The sequence below is a fragment of the Rhipicephalus microplus genome, chromosome X (assembly GCF_043290135.1).
Source record: "Rhipicephalus microplus isolate Deutch F79 chromosome X, USDA_Rmic, whole genome shotgun sequence".
Classification (NCBI taxonomy): domain Eukaryota; kingdom Metazoa; phylum Arthropoda; class Arachnida; order Ixodida; family Ixodidae; genus Rhipicephalus; species Rhipicephalus microplus.
Window position 1 is genome coordinate 251,832,481 of NC_134710.1, and position 20,578 is coordinate 251,853,058.

At 44.8% G+C, this 20,578-nt stretch overlaps 1 protein-coding gene across 1 annotated transcript in view; it reads right to left on the bottom strand.

Annotated features, from left to right (window-relative positions):
- LOC119162276 (phosrestin-2-like) overlaps window positions 1-7,592 on the bottom strand; it is an 838,310-nt gene extending 830,718 nt beyond the window's left edge. Inside the window, exons 1-2 of the mRNA XM_075876569.1 lie at window positions 7,574-7,592; window positions 6,698-6,953 (exon numbers count right to left, since the gene is read on the bottom strand). Of these exons, the coding sequence (XP_075732684.1) occupies window positions 6,698-6,953; window positions 7,574-7,592 (275 nt within the window). The remainder of the gene's footprint in view (window positions 1-6,697; window positions 6,954-7,573) is intronic.
- Between the last annotated feature and the right edge of the window lie 12,986 nt (window positions 7,593-20,578).

Below are 20,578 nucleotides of genomic sequence, written 5' to 3' on the forward strand. Positions count from 1 at the left end.
CCCTTTTCTTTCTTTCAACACAGTTCAAGCTCCACAACACAACACTCGTTTCCCTTCTTTCTTTAGTGTTGTTGGCGCCCACGGTGTCATAATGACATTGGATGATGGGCTAACGGTAACAGCTATGCGATGCTGTTGAGTCTCTGAAAAAGTAAAAATAAAAACCATTAGCTGGCTCGATGCCGAATATATTCATAAAATAATAATATTTTTACGTCTCGAGCAGACAGGATGATTACAAGGGCTCCGGAAATTCGGACCATCTGGTGTTCTTCAACGTGCACCGACATCACACAGCACATGGACTTCCACCACTTTCTCTCAATCAAAATGCGATCACCACGGGTGGGATGGAACATGATACCTTCGCGTTGGCAGCCAAACACCATAACCACTGATCTATCAAGGCTGACAATACGCCAATAACAATTCAGAGACTCCAACTACTATAGCTTGCGCCACATAAAGATTCAGTATCATAATAATAATAATTGTGCTCCATTTGAATCTCCGCTACGGCGACCAGCTTCAATTAATGACCCGTTCTCCACACAAGGGTGGTGGACACGGAATTTGATCTTGTATTCTTCTCTTTTACACCACATCAATATTTAATAGTAATAATTGCTGGGGTTTAACTACCCAAAATCACCATACGAATATAATAGGTGCCTATAAAAGGTGCCGGAAATTTCGACCACTTGGAGTTTTTTAACGTGCACACAAATCTAAGCACACGGGCATAAAGTCATTTTCGCCTCCAACGAAAAAGCGGCCACGGTGGCTGGTATTTGATCCCGTGACTTGCGGATCAGAAGTCAAGTGTGTTATAGCCATTAGACCACCGCGGCGGGTGAGAATCGAACCAGACAACATAAACGTCGACTATCAACTATAATCACGTTGTGTTCAGTATTAGCTAGGTGATAAAGAATATATGCGAATATGGGCACCAGTGTGCTCTCGTGTTTGTCAAAAAAACTTTTTTTTTATTTGCCAAAAAGAAAAGCCATTTATGGTCTCTGTGAAGTTGTCCACCAAGTGACGATCTACGAAGTCACTCCTGGTGTGAACAAGTGCTCAAAACGGCCGGAATTGCGGATGTCTTACAACATATTTCACATGAAGCCCGATTGCAACACTCGATTTTAAGGCTTCCTTTTTTTACTTTTGTTCCACGGGAACTGGAACAATGCGCCCTCGGTAGAGAACTAATACGGCAGCGACCAGTCAGTTTTCAGTAACTTTATCGGGGTAGTGAGCAACTATGAAAAAGGCGTCCCACAATCATAGGGTGGCAAAATTTGTGGACTTTACTCAGACTCCCTCATGAAATATACTTTGAGCTTTGGACTCACTCGGACTCACACTCATGAAAATTTTCTTCAACGGGACACACTCGGACTAAGACTCACGATAATACTCGTCACCCGGGCTCACTCAGACTCACACTCGCGGATCAATGCGAGTCTGAGTGAGTCCGAGTGAGTCTACTCAAGAGTGAGTTTGCCGTCCTATGCCCACAACGTCTTGCGCTTCTTATAACCACGTCATGCACGTATCTTGAGCACGTGCACTACACCACCACTCGTACCTTATAGAATCCAGGCTTCTAGAGAAGAGCGTTTGGTGAAGAAACACTCTTCTTTGTAGAGCATTCCATCATCAAAATTAGTGAAAATGGTGCTTATTTGACACATTTTTTGGCAGGAGTTTATGCACAAAACATCTGCTGTTGAGTTGTCGTGTTTATTATTTATTTATCTATTTATTTATTTGATTAGGTGTAGTGCAGTACTTCTCTGCGAACATAACAATTCATATTCGAAGACCTTTATTTTGAGGCATTCTCAATTTGGGGGGGCTCGTGAATAAGGAATTACTTTTTTTTTCTCTCACTTTCAGTGCCGCAGAATATTGCGCGCATGACTTGTGCGACAAATAGAAACTAGAGACAACGACGTCGGAAATAAGACATGTACGCCACGCATGTGCCCCCCACACACGCGAACATACTCCTCTCCTCTGCATGCCCAGTTTACACAGCGCGAGCACTAGGCAAGGTCGAATAACTCAGAAAATGAGAATAGTGCGTGGCGATATCATGAAGGAGTACACATTTCGCAAGAAACAGCGCAGAAGACTTGATACAAACGTCAGCGAATCGCGATGTAGGCAGCGAGTGCTCAACGGGGCTAATACCTTCTTAGCACGAGTGGCTTTTAGGACGATGTGGCCACACGTGTGACGCCAACAAATGTCTGCTGTTATCAGGGTGTTTACGAGCAAGCCGTCAGCGCAGCTGTGCTCGGAACATGTGTCATAACAGAGAGGCGTCATTGACCACGTCATTGATCGAGAACCTCGATCACTAGAAAGCGTTTACTGCACTATGTGTCGGTCGATAGTTAGCGTATTTCTAAATGGCAATCGTGATTCAAGCAACAGGTGCAGGAATAGCATCATGAGTAACGTAGAAGCACAATAAAATATCCGTTTTGAGGAAGTAATATTAAAGCAAAAAATAACTTAGAGTAAATAATTGAACAAATGAAATATGAGAAAGATATCTAAAGAAAGGCGAGTATACATTGCATAAAACGTTAGTAGTCTGTTAAAGAATGTATTACCAATGTGTTATCCAAATGCAATTGGCATTGACAATAACCGAGAACAGTAACATTTCTGTGCTGTCGCATTTTGTCTAATTTCTTGCATTTTATTTCAGTCGTTTCCTAATCTTGAGCCGAAAATCTTGCTCGTACAATGCCCATATACATTTCACAGTGCCACGTTACCATGTGTGGTCGTTTCGGCGCTCTGTAGGATAATTTAGACACTCAGAAAAAAAGAGCGGCCTCATGCAATGAATGATAAATATTTTCTGTATCTTTTGATGCTTCGCGCGTTTATTGTAGTTGCTTTTTCGGTGCAACGTCACAAACTAAAAAAACTTTCTCGGCAAAGGTAAATCGCTGACATGAAGAGATGTTTTGTTTTTGATAGTGCAATCAATGAGAATGGACAGGTGAAAGGGTGGATACAGTTGCCTCGTCGCAGCACGATCTTCCCATAATGACTCGAGAGTAGAACTTCCGCGACTTTCCTCTCGGACATTAGCTTTCCATACGTCACGGCACCTATACAGCATGCGCAAATATAAAGGGAGCTGGTTTCGCTCTGCAGTTTGAGCCCAGTTAAAAGGCATAGCTTGAAACTGACCATATGCCTTGCGCCTGTTCATGACAGAGCTGAACAAACGCAACCGACGCTTGAGATGGCAGCCCATGTAGTTTCAATTTCATAGCTAATGATCTCACGCACAATATAAGGATGTCAACTAGCACTTCATCAAACGCTCCAGACTTATGACCACACACACACACACACACACACACACACACACACACACACACACACACACACACACACACACACACACACACACACATATATATATATATATATATATATATACATATATATATATATATATATATATATATATATATATATATATATATATATATATATATATATATATATACGACACACACATGCGCTGACTATCAGAGTATGGTGGACATTCATAATCACAAACTTTAAACTGTACTTCAATGGCGAAAATTATGAAGTCTTGAAACAGGCGACGTGTCCATCGGACTGGTAAAACCAACAAAGCGAGAACATGAATGAGAAATAATAAGAAATCGTTAAAATTTATTCTAAAACACGCACCAGGGGTCCGATTTTAACGGTATTAAGGAGGCCTACAATTCTTTGTCACAATGTGCATAATAAAGCTTTTTCTGCGATAGAAAGCTTATCGCTTGTTCCGAATAGTCCACATGTCTGCGTTTCCTCGTTCATGTTCTAGGCTTTCAGATGTGAAGCAGCTTTTTAAATAGCTGCTGTAACGCCGTCCCTCTGTCCGCACTGGGTTCCCCTTGCTGCAGATGTTGTGACGGTGCCAAGTAGATCATGCCTTCCCTCGCAGTGTGCACGCGTGGACGTCACTATCTCCCTAGTCTGTCGCCACGTGTCATCTCACTCGCTTCGCTCTCTCCACCGCTCACAATGTTCGATCGCTTCAACCTCCTCAACGCTCGCAACGCTCCAACCCAATCATGCGAACATCATCTCACCCGCGCCACCTCTCCATCTGTCGGCGCGAAGAAGCCGCGAGCCGGTAGGAGCGCGCGCCTCGAGTAGTCTCGCGGCACCGACAATGTAGACAGCGCGCCGCTGCTTGCCGTGCGATCGTGCCGACCGTTGGGATGGCGTTACGGCATGCTTCCGCTAGTCTGTGCGTTTTTTTTCGCGGCTGTCGCCGGGGTGGCGAGGGTAAGCAAAGCCGCTCGCGTTCGTGAATGACTGCATCAAAACTGACGAGGCAGGAGCCAGGAGCGAGGGAAGCCGAACGCAAGCGTCGGCAGTGGAAAACCAGCGACACTGACGAGGTGCGAGTCAAGAACATCGATAGCCTTCGAAAATACAGATGGCGAGCGGGTAACACCGATGAGACGCGAGCCAATGAGGCCGATTGCAAGCGTCTTCAATGCGTTACGCCTTCTGTGTTTTTGCGTTTCAAACAAACGTTTACTCGAGTAAACGCTACATGAAGCTTCGCTTCGAACCGTTCTTCTAAAAACCACGTCGACACCCATTTCAGCCAGGTCAACGCCGTGCCCACCGCTGCTGTTTCGCATCCCATCAGGGTTCTTTTGGGGAGATGGTCCATAGTTTTTTTCCTGCTTGTGATAAGCTTATATTGAAGACACACTTGAATTTAGGTCGACTGGTATATGGTAGTTCAACAATGAATCCTTGTTATTTGATTCGGATGTGTGAAAACCACCACACATAGTGAAACCTGGCTGAGGTCCAAAATTCTAGCAATGCACTTTTAAGTGTCCTTGAACTTGCTTGTGAATATTGTTGTTATTCTGGCGTAGAAAAAGAAAAACACAATGGCGGAGAAAAATTCAATCATGTACAAACTGGCGATCCTTCCAACAATGTTAAAAATGTCAGTGCTGCAAAAACTATAATGGTGGAGGCATACTTTATTGACAGAAAATTTCCGTAAATTAGTAACCAAACTGGAGCCTTAAAAATACATAAAAGATAATCAACAACACAAAGCTTGGAAACTTTGTATGAGCAAATTGGACTTGAAATTAGCAAAAAAAAAGAAAATATCGCGTAATAAAAGCGATAAAAATTAAAGCTCTCATTTCTCGCTTAGTTTAATGCTGTATATATTATATTGATGTCAGTGGACACTATTTTTTTAAATATGCTTCAATGCTTTTTGCTATAGTTTCCGCATAAAGATCGTAAAATAATCTCTGTACACTTCTGCTGTATTTGCCGGAGGAATTCTATGACGCTACAGTTTACAAGCTGCAAATATGCACTATGTTATTCACAGCTGCGATGTCTTAAAATGCGGAAGTCGCCGTGACGTCATGCACCAGACTTCGCGGCAGCGACTTCCACATTTCTGGTCACCTCCTGGTAGGCTAAATTATTCTTGACGTACGCTTGCTGAGTCAAGCTTTGGTGAAATAAGCGAATCTGTAATTAGTCGTAGCAAGACGTTCTTGTCTTTTTTTACTTTGTGCTTTCGAACTCGCTACTCGGTGAAAACAAAAAAAGACAAGTAAATATAGGAGAAGGTAGTCAAGTTCAGCAAGTTATGAGAATCCAGGCTATGGTAACCTTCAATGGCAATCCACATATTTATTGGCGCCCTTTCTGAAGTGCAAGTGCAATTATACTGACATGTTCCACACCCCCAATAATAATGAAAAGAGGATTATAATAAGAGTGGTGGGTAAACCCGTTGCCCGAGCAAAATCGCCAAAAATATGGCACCTCGTGAATGAAGCTGTACGCTGCAATGAAACCACAATATTTAAACGCTGCCCTAAAACCTGTAAGACCTATTTTTGTCTGTATGGGCACTTTTTAACATAGAATCAAGCCAGTGAAAAATCAAAGACAACTGGAGAATTAAATTGTCTTTACGGCGTGAGGGTGCTTTTAAATGTTGCATGCTACACCACGCGGGCGTTCAGGTAGCAAGTGATCACTCTGAAGGTTAGCAGATCTTTCTATTTAGCTTGACAGTTGATATAGCGAAATAGAGAAAATGCAACACTGTTTCCTAGCAGCGTGTCGTCAGTGACACATCTTGGTTGGTAAGTCATCGTGGGAATTCGCACAATAACACATTAAAAAAAAAGTCACGAGAAAAATGTTCCAGTCTTCAGTCTCCTTTCGGTGAACGCTTTCAATGGCTTAGTAAAAAAGAATGACTGGCAAAGACAGAGGTTTATTCAATTGTGTTTATGAGTCAAAGGCGCAATGACTCCATCGCTTAGCTCCGGAGTATTTGCACTGTTGGCTCAAACAAAAATCAACGTGCAATAAAGAAGAACAACTCCGGCACAAAGCACAAAAATATGATAAACAGATGAAGGCATATTGATCAGCGACGTGTGCAGATCATAGCCTAGCTAATGTGTTTGTAATGTTAGGCAACGTGGTATTTCTATTTGAATAGAAATGGGCTCATGTTCTGTCGCAACATCCTTTTTTTCTTTCGAATTTAATACAAGTTATAAAGGATGCAATATGTTTATGCCTTTCCATTTGGCGAAGTGCCGCAGATTAGGAGTGGGGTACTTACGTCTGGGTCCCTATGTCATCCTCATCGACTTCTTCCAGCGGTGTCTCGGCAACGACTGTGTCCTCGCGCGATGTGCTCGCCGTTGCCGCATCGGTGACCGTGGTGTCCACATCCTTCGAGGGACCAGCCGGGCCGGCCGGGTCGGCCGCGCCGTCGCGACCGTGGCCCGGCGGCGAGATCCCGCCCTGGGCCAGAATATCCAAGGCGCCGTCCACCGTCACGCGCACTCCTTCGTAGGATGAACGCGCACCATGCGCTTAAGACACGTCTTCCCCGGGGCCACCGCCACACTACACTTGTGTTCCTGGACGAGTCTGTTCTCCTAAAAGTCTGCCACCACTTAATGGTTCACCTCCAGTCCGGCGCACAAGTATACGACAGGATGAGGGAAAGTTCACAATATCGCGCAGGTTTATGGCCTGCGACGGCCGTGAGGTGCACGCGGCGTTCTTGCCTCTAGCGACCTTCCTGTACTCGGCGTCACTCGAAGCACTTGTTGACCAAACGGAAAGTGCCTGCCACCCACTTCAATGAAACGGCTTTTTGTGCAGAAGGCCCAATGCGCCTGAGAGAACTATACTCGATTTCTCAGCCACTTACGGTATTGCGCCAAACGTTTTTTCTTTACTGTCTGCAGGGAGGACACACACACAAAAAAGTAAAAGTATTGTATTTAGTAGCTCATTAAAAAAGTGCTCGATGTTCTCCCGTGATGTCACATGGAGAATCAAATGACTCAAAATACCTGTCTTATTTGTAATGTTTGCCCTCTTGGCAAATAGCCTAATTTAGACCATGCAGTTGTACTCCAGTGAATAGTTGTTGAGCTCTAAGCTCACTGAAGGCAGTATCTATGTTGCCTTACCCAACTTTAACAGCTTATAATTGGCGCCATGTTCCTATGTACAACTTCTATAGAAGCACCTTGTATGATTCAGGACACCATTTAAAATTGACAGAGTCGTACGGTAACTCTTCTACTTTGTCAGTAGATAATTTAGCAATAGTATTATGTGGCGTGATGTTGCCCTATTACGAAGATAATGTCACCCACCGCAGTCAATGCTCGCTTCAGTTTTGTGAAAGGTGTTCTTAGGCCCGCTCAAGCCACAGTGATGTACTATGTCAAGAAACGCTGTGCTTAAGGTTATACTAACTGCGAAGATTTCAAATTGTTGCTCTGGAAAACAGAGCTAAAAAAACAATTATCGCAAACGTGGCACCCCAGTGAAAGCTTACAGCGGTGAGATTGTCATGCGCGCCCGCGTGGTCAGCTGAAAGGCCACACTTCTCCTACTGCGCCTGAACTCTTCAGAAGTTTGCCGAGATCACGTGGTGACAACCGCCAGACGTCAAAGCCCTGAGGACGGCGCCTAACAGTTGGTCACCTCGGATAACTCTGAGAAGCTCCTGCAAGGTGGGCGAAAGAGATTTAGAGTCACGGTATTTGTCAAACGCGCACTCAGCGTTGATGGCAGCGACAGAGAATGGAAACGGGATGCGTAGCGACAATCACGAGCACCACATGCGTGCAACCCCCTCAGTACAAGCACGTACAGAGTCCAAAGTGCGCTGTAACACTGGGTGACGTTGTCCGTGCACACAACAACTCTTGCGTCAGCAGTGGCGAATAGCGGTGACGCTTTGAACTTTTCCCTGGCAATCTCCCTTGTGGTGTGGTGATCCTCTTTTTTCGAGGCTGTCAGTCAGTTGGTGTCTTTTCTTGAAAGAGATAAAGTGGACGAGCAGCGGGTGCTGTGCGTCGCATAAGTGGTTTGTGCGCTGTATGATCCCTCGGTGTGACGACACATTTAGCCTTAGTAATTTCACCTTTTCTTCCTTTGTCTTGGTCCCGATGATGCTATGACTGTAGAAGGTGTGGGGGCGATCGTCCGTTCGTTCGATTGAGAAACGCTTCTTGTATGCGAGAAACGTGGATACGTCTGGTAAAACTTTGCGTTGCCCACCTGCTGGTGTTGAGCGCACTTGCGCGAACGGCGGCGGAGAACCACGAAAGCTTTGAAACGTGCCTTGAAGGCAGTGGCCGCGCAGCGGGTGATGAAAATGCAATCGAAAACTCGGCGCGCGTGCTGTTGACCGTCCGCATGCGCCAAGTGCAAAGAACAACAAATGGCGAACAACTTACGCGAAATAAGAACAAACGTGAGGGAACTCGTGGCACGAAACAAGGTAAAACAATCCACTTGCGTTCACTGTCGTCGTATTCGAAGCGTCGTGCGGCCTCGCTCCGCGTCGTGTTTTTCGAGTCCGCTCACCTGCTCGCCGGCGCGGTTGCGATCGCACTGAGCCCGCGGCTCGCTCACACGCGGCCCTGGGGCGAAATCGGACGCGCGTCCGGCGCATGCGCACGTCGAGGAGAGCAAGGGGCGCTCCAAAGGAAGAGGGAAAGCACTTTCCTCGCCATTCCCGCGTGTCCTCCTTGTCGGCAACGTCTCCCCTTCCTTCCGCGGTGCGACAGGTTTACTTGGCCGCTGCCGGTTCGCTTCCCTTTCTTTATGTACCTCGCTGTCCACCAATTGGTGTCTTTGTTCTTTGCCCTCTATTTATTTTATCACTTCTCAAGAATTATGTGCTTTGTTTCCTGCAGCTCTGACAACCCTCTCCGCGCGATAGAAACAGGCAGGTTGGTAGAACAAGAGTCCATGTTTCCTTGCGAGTGTTTCTGAAAGTGCAAAGGAAAGGAATAAAAGAGTAAAGTGCAACTTGTCGTTAGACTTGACTGAACGGCTAGAGAAAAGTGCCATGATTTATTCAAAGACTGAACGAGCTGCACATCACTTTTTTTTTCTCAGATGAAAAGTGCATGCTGTAGGAACAAAGTGCCCATTTGTGTCGCGTATGGAAATAGTGGCAATTTTGGTGAAAAACGCTGCTGAAGTTTTTGAATTTCATGCTTTTCCCGGGCGCTTGTTGCACTGGAATATCAGAGAGGAAACTACGGGTATGCGTGAAGCAAAATCGTGACTGTTTCAGAAATGTATTACTTGTTTGTGTTTTTTGTTTCAATTTTTATCTGCAGCGGAGTATGTCAGGAGTGCGCATCGACAACACGCCCTGTTCGATGAGATGAACACGTGCTTTGTGATCGAAAATTCACGAGCTAAAGATTTGGTCTCCAATAAGAAAAATGTGAGCCGTACAATCAAAAAATAAAGCTCAGGAAATGCTGAAATACCGCTAATACACTAAAACTCAATCACGCAAACAAGAACGTTCATTACACGTGCAATTATGAATGCATTTTTTGTAACCATGTGTCTTTTGAAATCGACAATGAGATTTGTCGGGAAAAACTGCACCCCACACTCCAGCTTTGTTTCTGCCGTGTGGCGACGGCATAATGCTCAACTTCTCGCTCAAGAGCTTCAAGTGAAACTTCACAAGGCACGTCAAGTAGCTGCCCGTTCTTCGTCATTTTCCAAAACATGTACGCTACATCGAGCGCATAGTGACGGCTACGTGATTACTTATACACGTTTTGCATAAGATCATTCTTGAATATAGTGGCTTGAGACGATACTAAAAGCAGAAGCTTAAATGGGACTTCCTGAATAATAATCAATTTAAAATCACGTCCGCGCACACCAGCGGCATCGCAGCCTCTTGTTAGGCATAAACAGGCCCACTGGCAGTAGGTAGCGTGCGTCATCACATATTAGTGAGATTCATTCATCAAAGAAGCTTGGGTCCATAAATGCCGGAGAAAACTCATAGGCCTTTCTGTTTGTCCTGCCAAGCGCGTAAGAAGATGGCGCGTACTTTTTTCTTCGAGTGCGCTGCACACTTCTACAAGTGGTGAAGCATATGCAATAATAAACTCGATGCGTAGCGGCTCGCAATTGAACGACACCGATAAGCCACTTTTTTTTTCTGCAGGCGTGCCTAAGAAGAGAATACATACATAGTCTTCCAGTGAGACCGCTTTTGCTAGGCAACGCTGCGAAGATACTTTCCCTGGACAAATGCTTAGGAAGTTCTGCCAAACAGGAATCATCCTACTCCGACAAAGTGGTGCGTGCGTACACAAGCAAGCTTACACAGGCAGTTAAAACGCTTGCGCAAAAAAAAAAAAAAGAACTAAGCAGTAACACGCTTTCGTCCTTAGCAAGAACACTTTTTGCGTGAAGCAATATCGAAGAATTTAATTCGTATCCTGAGAAGATTCTGAAACCACATGATCGTTTTAAATGATCACATAGGTCCACCATTCTTTTCACTCAACGACGAGATCCACACTTTGAATGGTTAGAATGCCCAGAACGTCGAACATGGAAATCAAAAGTGTTAGAGACCTGTGCTATAGCACCACGCCATCAGGTTAAATATTTTAAGAGAAGTTAATACGTAGAACAGCAGAGCGCATGAGCACTTGGACCACAAGCTTTCATTATTGTATAATGAAACAGAACAATACAGAAAATGATTGTTTATCGGTACCATGCTGCACAGAAACCTCTCTTTTACATGAGGAAATGAATATATAGTTCACGCACGCATTACTTGTAAAGGTTTTATTTGAGACTTCCAGGAGCTACTGATGCTTCTTCCTGGAAGACTAATCAATTTTAATTGGGGGGACTGCGTAAGTGAATTTGGCTATGCGCTGACATGCGCACAATACCATTGCTTCCTGTAAAAACAGTACCCTACCGGTGAACGTAAGACCATTCTAGAACTATACATACATTTGCTATAATATTCATTCATCCTTCTTGCATGCCTGCGATGATTAAAACCGTTGAAGTATAAGCAATATTACATAAACTTCTGCGCAAGCATTACCGAACAGAAAGCTTTTTCGCATGATATATTAGAAGGATGATGGCGACACCTTTATTTCGGCTAAGGGCAAAGCGCGTCAAGTTTAAAGATCTACATTCAGTCTGTAAAAAAAAATCTCTGCTTAGGAATGTGGGTGCTAAAACTGAATTTTCCGCTCTGCAGAAGATCATGAAGGATTATACTTGCTACGTTCGTATATCACTTCACCACGTATCCTATTATTCCGACCCATTGCGAAACAAGGATCTTGCAGGATTCCTGGTCCTCGAGTGTTCTAACGATGTGGAGCCGCGGTACAGCGCTGACGTTCCGACACGCAGAGCCCATTGTGGTGCCACAGTTCTTATGAACAGCATGCATGTACAGGCAGCGCAATCTTGCTCGTTACAAGCCCACACTCATGAAAAAAGAAGAAAATGTTTCACCTTTCGTTTGCTGCTGGCGTTGCATAGCTTCTACGTGTGACGACTGCGTGCCACAGAGCACCGAGGGAGCATCCGCTGTCACCTACATGGAGACCATGACGAGGGGTTTACACAAGCCAGAACAATGCCAGCCGCGCCCCTGTCGCCCTGTTCGTAGCGACGCTGAAAACTACGCTACTTCTCTTTCCCGGCCTCTTTAGGGTGCCTAGAGTAGTTTACGTTCTTTGATACTACGTTCTTTGACAGTATCAACATGCTCTTTAGCTGCGAAGTTAAAGCGTTCTTATTTGTCCTAACCACGATCTGCTTCATACGGCTGTTTAAACAAAGGTGGATATAGCGAACCTCTATGCGAGAATTCCCATCGGTACCTATGTAACGCGTTGCCCATTTTGTCATGTCTCGCGCACGAAACGCCACTGATCTCTCCGACCTATCTGATTAGGATATATATATATATATATATATATATATATATATATATATATATATATATATATATATATATATATATATATATATATATATATATATATATATATATCAAATGGGAAGATAGGCGCCAATGGAAACGTTAAAAAATTATTCTCCCTCTTAAAAGGAAAAAAAGGTAATAATTAGATTTACCATATCAAATGAACTGCTTATTAGCTTTTGATTTAGGTATAAAGGTGATTTTCAATTAGACTACCAGATGGCGCAACTTGCTTCCTAATAAGGACAAAAATGGCAATTTTATGCAATTTCTGATTTTTTTTCTTAAAACTAGACTGCTGTAGAGGTATAAAAATATTTTTTTCTCAAAGTATACTTTTAGTGACATAAGTATTTACTACTCAGATGTTCCTACAAAGTGCAGTATCGCAATAGAAAAAACTGCAAACGTAACACATCTTGGCTAAATTCTTGGAGACGTATGTGCCAGTAAAGTTGAACTAATACTACTGACCTTCAAACACCTTACACAAGCAACTTTACTTAACCTGTATATAAAACTTGGTAAGGAAAGAGAAGCGGCACTTTTCAATTATTTTTTTTTTCACAAAAAAAAACAGCCCAAGGACATTTCAGGAAGTGCAGAAGGCAGCCACGTGACGAAAAATGTTTTATCTCCGAAATCTTGCAGTTCGCTGTTTCCGATGCTGTAAATAAACAGGATTTTGTTCAAATACATTTCAGAGAGTTGCCAAAATGTCTGGGACGTTTGGCTTGGAATGACTCTTTGGTCACATCAGCAGACACATGACTAGTGGACGTCATGTCAAACACAACGCAAAATAATACTACTATACATAAAGCACCTTATTCTGATCACTGCAACCCAGCCGCCGCGGTGAATTTGTGGATATGGTGCACGGTTGCTGGTACGTAAGGTTTGTTTTGGATACCAGCCGTGGCGGCTGCCTTTCAATAGAGGCGACATGCTTGAGCCTCATGGACATAGATTTAGATGCACGTTAAAGAATCTTAGGTGGTCAAAATTTCAGCGTCTCTAATTGTATCATGCATAGGCACCTAAAACAATAGACATTATTATCACTGAAGCAGTTATATTTCCTAGGGAACCCATCATCATCCTAGGTATTCTCTATTTTGGCTGCAACTTCGTTGCAAAAGCTGTTCACTTGAAGGACCCGTTGTTGGCATAGGTGTCTTTTACTGACAGCGAGCTCTAAACAAGATAGAAGTCGAGGGCGAGGCTATACAAAGAAGGTCTTCTTGTCTAAACGTCGGTTCCAGCAACACGCCCTATTCCAAGTCTTTCATGGCGGAAGCTGTAACATTATTTTGCCATATAACACTATATACTTTTAGAAAAATTCGGTACATTGATTATGGGATACTTAGAGTGAGCGCATGCCGCTATTACAGTACGCAGTGCTGAAGTTGTTCTGTACAGCCACATTCTGTACATCTATCTATCTATCTATGCACCTACGTCTGGGCGCTCTCGTGATCACCACATTACCTTGGGGTAAACAAAAATTAGTTTTGGAGGGTTGATGATTGATTGATTGATACGTGAGGTTTAACGTCCCCAACTTCGTTGAGGGTTCCGGAAATTTCTACCACTTAGGGTTCTTTAACGTGCACCCAAATCTGAGCACACGCGCCCAGAACATTTCCGCCTCCATCGGAAATGCAGCCGCTGCCGCCAGGATTCGATACCGTGACCGGCGGGTCAGCAGCCGAGTACCTTAGTGGCTAGACCGCCACGGCGGGGCAATTCAGGAGGTCAAGATAGTTCAACAAATATGACTCCGTGGTCATTACAAGAATAACGTCGAAATCCCGTCTCATACGTCGTCAAACAATTCCGGCCAGACAGTGGCACATACCCGCGGGCGGGTATGTACCGCAGGTGCTTGACACTTCATATCTATTCAGAAACGCTGAGAACACATATGGGTATTTTTAACGTGTGCGCGTTAAGAAAAAGCGCACATCAGCTTCGTTGACGCGGTGAATGTAAATGAAGAACACCAGAGTCGCAGCAGAAATCAAACCCCAGCATTCTGCGTGGTAACCAAGTCTTATACCACCGAGCCATGCCAGATTGCGCAGCTGCTTCTCAAAACGACCGTAACGTTCGTAAAACGTAATTGAGATGCAGTGATGGGTATTTATATTTATAAACATTACACGTGTACTCCTACGATACAGCCATTCGATCGGGTTGAGAACTGTAGTTAAGCGCAATGCACTGAAGTTGTTTCACACTTTATAAAAACAAAGTAACGGTGTGAACAAACACTGGTAGTTTTATTTTAGGGCATTAAAATTATCAGTGAATGTCTACTAAGTGAATTACGACCAGTGGACAATGGTATAGGTCCTAAGATATATAATGTCTACGTTGAAGTCAGTGAATAGTATAAAGATTGAATGGACGCACAGGTGGAAATTTGGACGTGCGCGGGTGGACGAACAGGTGGCCATATGCACAGATGCATAGATGGACGCGCGGACATATGGATGAACGAACCGACGGGCGGCGCGGGTGATCATGCATTGGGTGGTCGTATAGTTGATTACACATAAGGTTGGCTGTTTAGAATATGTTTCCGTATTTTGTTGTTGTTGTTGTTGTGCAAGTGTTCAGTTTCGGTTAAGTTTTTGTGGGGTGTGGTGGACGCCAACTATGTCGGCTCTAAGAATCTTGGCTCCAAAGCTGGCATCGGCAGCGTTGACCAAACGAACGCATAGAACATATATAATGGTCCCAATACAAATCGCGCCCCAGCATTTAGCGGGGCAATCAAGTGTTCTTCGACAGAGCCACGCCTGGTCTCAGAACTGCTTTTTAAGTAGACCTTAATTTTCATAAAACGTCAATTGTGGTTGCAGTGGTGGCTATCTAATCTTATAAACAGCACATACGTACTTCTATCATTCAGCTTTCACGTCGGTTTAACGGCAATAGTAGTAAAGCGCCGTTCGCTAAAGCTCATTTATCGAGCAGTGTCCAGGGCCGCCTTCCTCATTGGCACAAGCGCTATATATCGGCTTACGACTTCTATTGTTTCAAATACCTATGTTGTTGTTTGTATCATTACGTAACAGTAAACATGCTACTGTTCAACTTATATCTGTGCGTACAGCATTGGTACGTATACCTTTATAACGTCATTTAGTAACGTTTCCCTCAATAAAAAGTTACCACGCAGACACTTTACCTCTGCATGCTTCGCATAACCTTTTTCTTTGTGTGTGTGTGTGTGTGTGTGTGTGTGTGTGTTTGTGTGTGTGTGTGTGTGTGTGTGTGTGTTCAGCAGCCTCCTTGTTGTTTATGGGTGGCTAAGATCGGCGAGCCTTCCGTCGCTGCGTTGCGCCGGGGCAGAACGACAGATGCAGCCCCACTTCTCTGCGCTTTATTGGTTCGAATGCGAGAGATGAAAGATGACAATTGGGCCATTCGTGGCCTGGAGGGAGTTTGACACTATAGGTTTTCCCGAATGGTGAAGCAAAAAACCGCGCCCTCCGACTTCGTGAAACTTTTAGTGGGTGTCAGTGTGTAATGTGATCACGAGCGCGATCAGCTTTGCTAACCCTCGCAACGCCGGCGACAGCCGGGAAAGGTACGCGCACCCTAGAGGGTGTGTCAGCGTGTGTGTATGCGTGCTCAGACCTGTCGCCGCACGAAGAGAGCAAAAAGCGTGCGAACAACAAGAGATAGAGCGAGAACAGCGAGCACGAAAATTCTGCGAATTGCGCGTGGCTAGAGTGGTTGTGCGATGTGCTGTTTAGAGCGGTTCTGTGTTTGATATTGCAACCAAGTCATTGCAATTCAATACAAGCTTTTTGTTTTTACTTTTTTAACATTGCAGTGCGTCGTTGCGTAGTTTTTCCATTGGTATTTTAATTTTTATGACCAATTCTGCGAGAATGCTACTAATTGTCAGTGGCACGCATCATATTACTGATTACTGGTTATCCAAGTATAGAAAATTGATGATGATAAATGGTGCTTTATGGCGCAAGGATCACTGGTGGCCACAAAGCGCCAGTGATGATATGACATGTGAACAATGATAGTGTAAGTGGGTGTATGGCGGCCTAAAATTCTACGCAAATATAAGGTGTGCGAAAATATATTTCTTTATAAATTCATGACAGTGACATGAGGGAGCATAACGAAAATTACTGATGTGAATAAAGCTGGGACAATATTGAATAAGCACAAATACCTTGTCAATACCCTTGAGACCAAGGAATGGGGTGCAGACGCTCTCTACAATGCAAGTATCGCAGCAGAAGCCCCAAGAAAGGACGTGGTACCGACTACCTAGACATATGACATTAAAAGTATGCGCATATTTCAAAAACTATAGTAGTGTTTGTAGTTGAGTGAGAGATTAACAATAATATTATTATAATATTGATAATATTATAATCATATCCAGAAGAGAGAGAGGGGGAAGCACGGGAGGTTAACCAGATATTGGCATCTGGTTTGTTACCAAGCACTGAAGGCGGGAAAATAGGTGAAAGAAAGAGATTGTGAAAAGAGAGAGAGAGAAAAAAAAGGAGAAAAAACGCGTTATGCACGCAGGAAAAAACAAAAAAAAGTATAGACCATCTCCCCGAAGCGAACGTTGATGGAATGCGAAGCAGCTGCCATGCGTACGGCGTTGAGCCGGTTGAAACGGGCGTCTACGTGGCTGCTAAAGAAATGGTTTGAAGCGAAACTCAATGCAGCGTTTATTCAAGTAAACATTTGTGTAAAACGCAAGGACATGGGAGGTGGGACGCGTTGAAGACGCTTGCGCTCGGCCTCTTTGGCTCATGTCTCGTCGGTGTTACCTGCTCGCCGTCTGTATTCTCGAACGCTATCGTTGTTCTTGACTCGCACCTCGTCAGTGTCACTGGTTTTCCACTGCCGACGCTCGCGTTCGGCTTCCCTGACTCCTGGCTCCCACCTCGTCAGTTTTGAAGTCGTCATTCACGAACGCGGTCAGCTTTGCTATCTCTCACAACGCCGGCGACAGCCGGGAAAGGTACGCGCTCCCTAGAGGCAAGCATGCCGTGATGGCCTCCCACCTGTCGGAACGAGCACGCGGCAAGCAGCGGAGCGCTGTCGACATTGTCGGCGCCGCGAGGTTCTCGAGGCAGGCACAGCGCATTCACCCACTTTCTCTCGGCTGCTTCTCGCCAACAGATGGAGAGAGGTGGCACGGGTGACGTGACGCCCTCGTGAAGAGTGGGCTCGAGGGCTGAGAGCGGTGGAGAGGGCAAAGCGAGAGAGAGCTGACACGCGGTGAGCGAGATAGAGAGACGTCACCGCGCACTTCAAGGATGGTGTGCCCTACTTGGCACCGCTCCAACAACTGCGGCAAGGGAAGTGGTGCGGACGGAAGGACAACGTTACACAGGCTGATCAAAGAGCTTCTTCAAAGAGATCAAAGAGCATCTAAAACACACACAGCAAGGGTGTTCTCGCGACAACCGTTCAGAAAAGCTGGTTTATCGCAAAAGGAGCAGTAGGGTTTGCAGGACACTGGTGTAACGTTGCATCCTGAACCTGGTGTGAAATTCTTTCTTCCGACAGAGGTTGATTATCTAATTTGCTGAGCTCTTTGCGAAGGCATAGTCGCTGTGCACTATATGCTCTAGGGAGTCACAAATTATATGCCGAATGGTTTGTTCGTTGCCACTGTGGATCCAAAATTACGATATGAATATGAGACACCTGGTAGTGGAGGGCGGCGCATGGCCCAAGCTTGGTGAAAATTACAAACTTTCTGAGCTATGGCGACACCCACTTTTGAACGAACCAACAGTACGAAAAGGTCAAATCCACCCCTCAGGGCGCTTCGTTCCATTGGTTACAATGAAACGTGGCTTCGCGTCAAGGACGGCCGACGGTGTTTTCAAACCAGAGGCATTTTCTTTCATTTGTTTGTCGTTCCTTTAAAAGCAGAAGTTTACCCACGCATGAAATGCCCCACGAACATTCCCTGAGAATAATTTTTAAAAAAGGCACGGGCTCTTTAAACTAGTTTTGAAACTTTTAGTGCCTGCAATAAGTATCCTTTAAAACAGTGAGCACTGTGGCCTCTCAAATTATTTTGGCCAAGCGCCATACAACATCGAAACCTGATTTAAACCCGAGGACGCTTGTATAAGGATTTGATATGTGGGGTTTAACATCTCGAAACCACCATATGATTATGAGAGACACTGTAGTGGAGGCTCGGGAAATTTGTACCACCTGGGGTTCTTTAACGTACACCCGAATCTGAGCACACGGGCCTACAACGTTTCCGCCTCCATCGGAAATGTAGCTGCCGCAGCCGGGATTTGATCTCGCGACCTGCGGATCAGCAGCCGAGTACCTTAGCCACTAGACCACCGTGGCAGAGCACGTGTGTAAGTATCACGGTCGCTCTGTACATTTTAGCGCACTTGCTTGCTTGCTTGCGTGCTTGATCTTTTCTTTTGGCTCTCATCAACTAAGAGGGATGGGCCAAGAAGCCGGCGGTTCCGGAGCTCTTCACTACGGAGCCCTTCACTCCAGATCGTAATCATTCGGGGATTTGGTGACGTTAAGCCGCAACAATTAATTATATTATGTTATGAGCATTGAGCCCTGGCTAATCAGTGTAATTAAATTAAGACAGACGTGATGTCTTGTTGAGCTGATGTACAGTACAGTGCTCAACTCACATGTTTATAACGACGAAGCATCGCGCTCAAAACAGCACGGGCGACATCTGCAGTTGAATATACGCCACGTCTGAGCTTGCGCGGCGCCAGTGATGTGCCTGGCTTGCAATACTGATCCCTGTTTATCACCGTGGATGCAACAACTACTTTGGCCGCCAAAGCGCTTTGAACGATTAAGCGAAAAAAGAAAAAAAACAAAAAAGACAATTGAAACTGTTCTCGCGATATGGTATCATGAAGCGAGAATATTAAAGGTGCCTATCCAGGTCATTACTGGTTTCTTTCTTTAGGGGCGAAGCTCCTTATGGCGTGGGTCTGTCCATCCCTTGTATGTATGTAGTAGTACGTAGCCACCGGTGGCATATACCCGCTCTAGAGCGGGTATGTGCCACAGGGAATGCGAGATGGGATAAGGTGGTACTTGGAGTGTTCACTAGATGGACGCATGGATGGACGGACAGACAGACTGGCAGACGAACAGACGGAGGGATGCACGAAGACAGACAGACAGATGGATGAACGAACTCACGGATGGACGCACGGATGGTCACGCGAACGGACGGAAGCACGGACGGGCTGATGGACGCTTCGCCCCACTCACCATCATTCACTCCGTGGATATGCTATGATTTTTTTTTTGTGTGATTGGGTCCAAGTCACAAAACACTTACAACCGATTGGCGTAAGCCACCCACAATTATTCGTAAACTTGGAGATTGTAGGAGATTAGGCTGATAACATTGCGCGTAAATTTTGCTAATGCGGCCACATGTCGATAGAGGTGTAATGCTAGACGCGCATGTACTTCGATTGTATTGCACGTGAAAGAACGCCACATTGTCAAAATTTCTGAAGCCCTCCATTTCCACGTTCTAATAATCATATCGTAGTTTTAGGACGTAAGTGTTATTCAGATTACGCACAGCGTGAGGATAAATGTCAATTTGCAAGCCTACGCGTGCACCAGCGATAACGCTGGAAAGTGGGATCACTGCTGTATAAATACAAGACGCGTTCAGCGGATGATCTGATTACCGAAGACTGACGACACCTATAGCCACTATCAGAGTGCAGCGCATTTTGATTCTTTTAATTACGCTTACTTAGTTTTCTGGGCCGTAAATAGCTTTTTAGTGAGTTTCATTTCTATCAGAGTCACAACCAATTGCTTCATTGTCACCACCACGTGAGAATACAATAGCTCTCAGAAATTTTAGGTGCACAGGTGAGTCTCTCGCTCAAGAAAACTGATTGCACGTTAGAGAATATAGAGATAACGAATATTCTAAGCCAGCGGATAAGAAGATTAAGAAAGGTAATAGCAGCTTTATGCGATCAATGCAGGCATATGTATACAATGTTCCACAATATGGTCGTTACCAACGTTGGTGCTTCTGTGCATCGGTGATTTGGTTTACAAAACAATATTTTATGTACCAGCTGAAACTGCACACCGGTACTTGTGCCATCGTGCAAATGCTTTTTA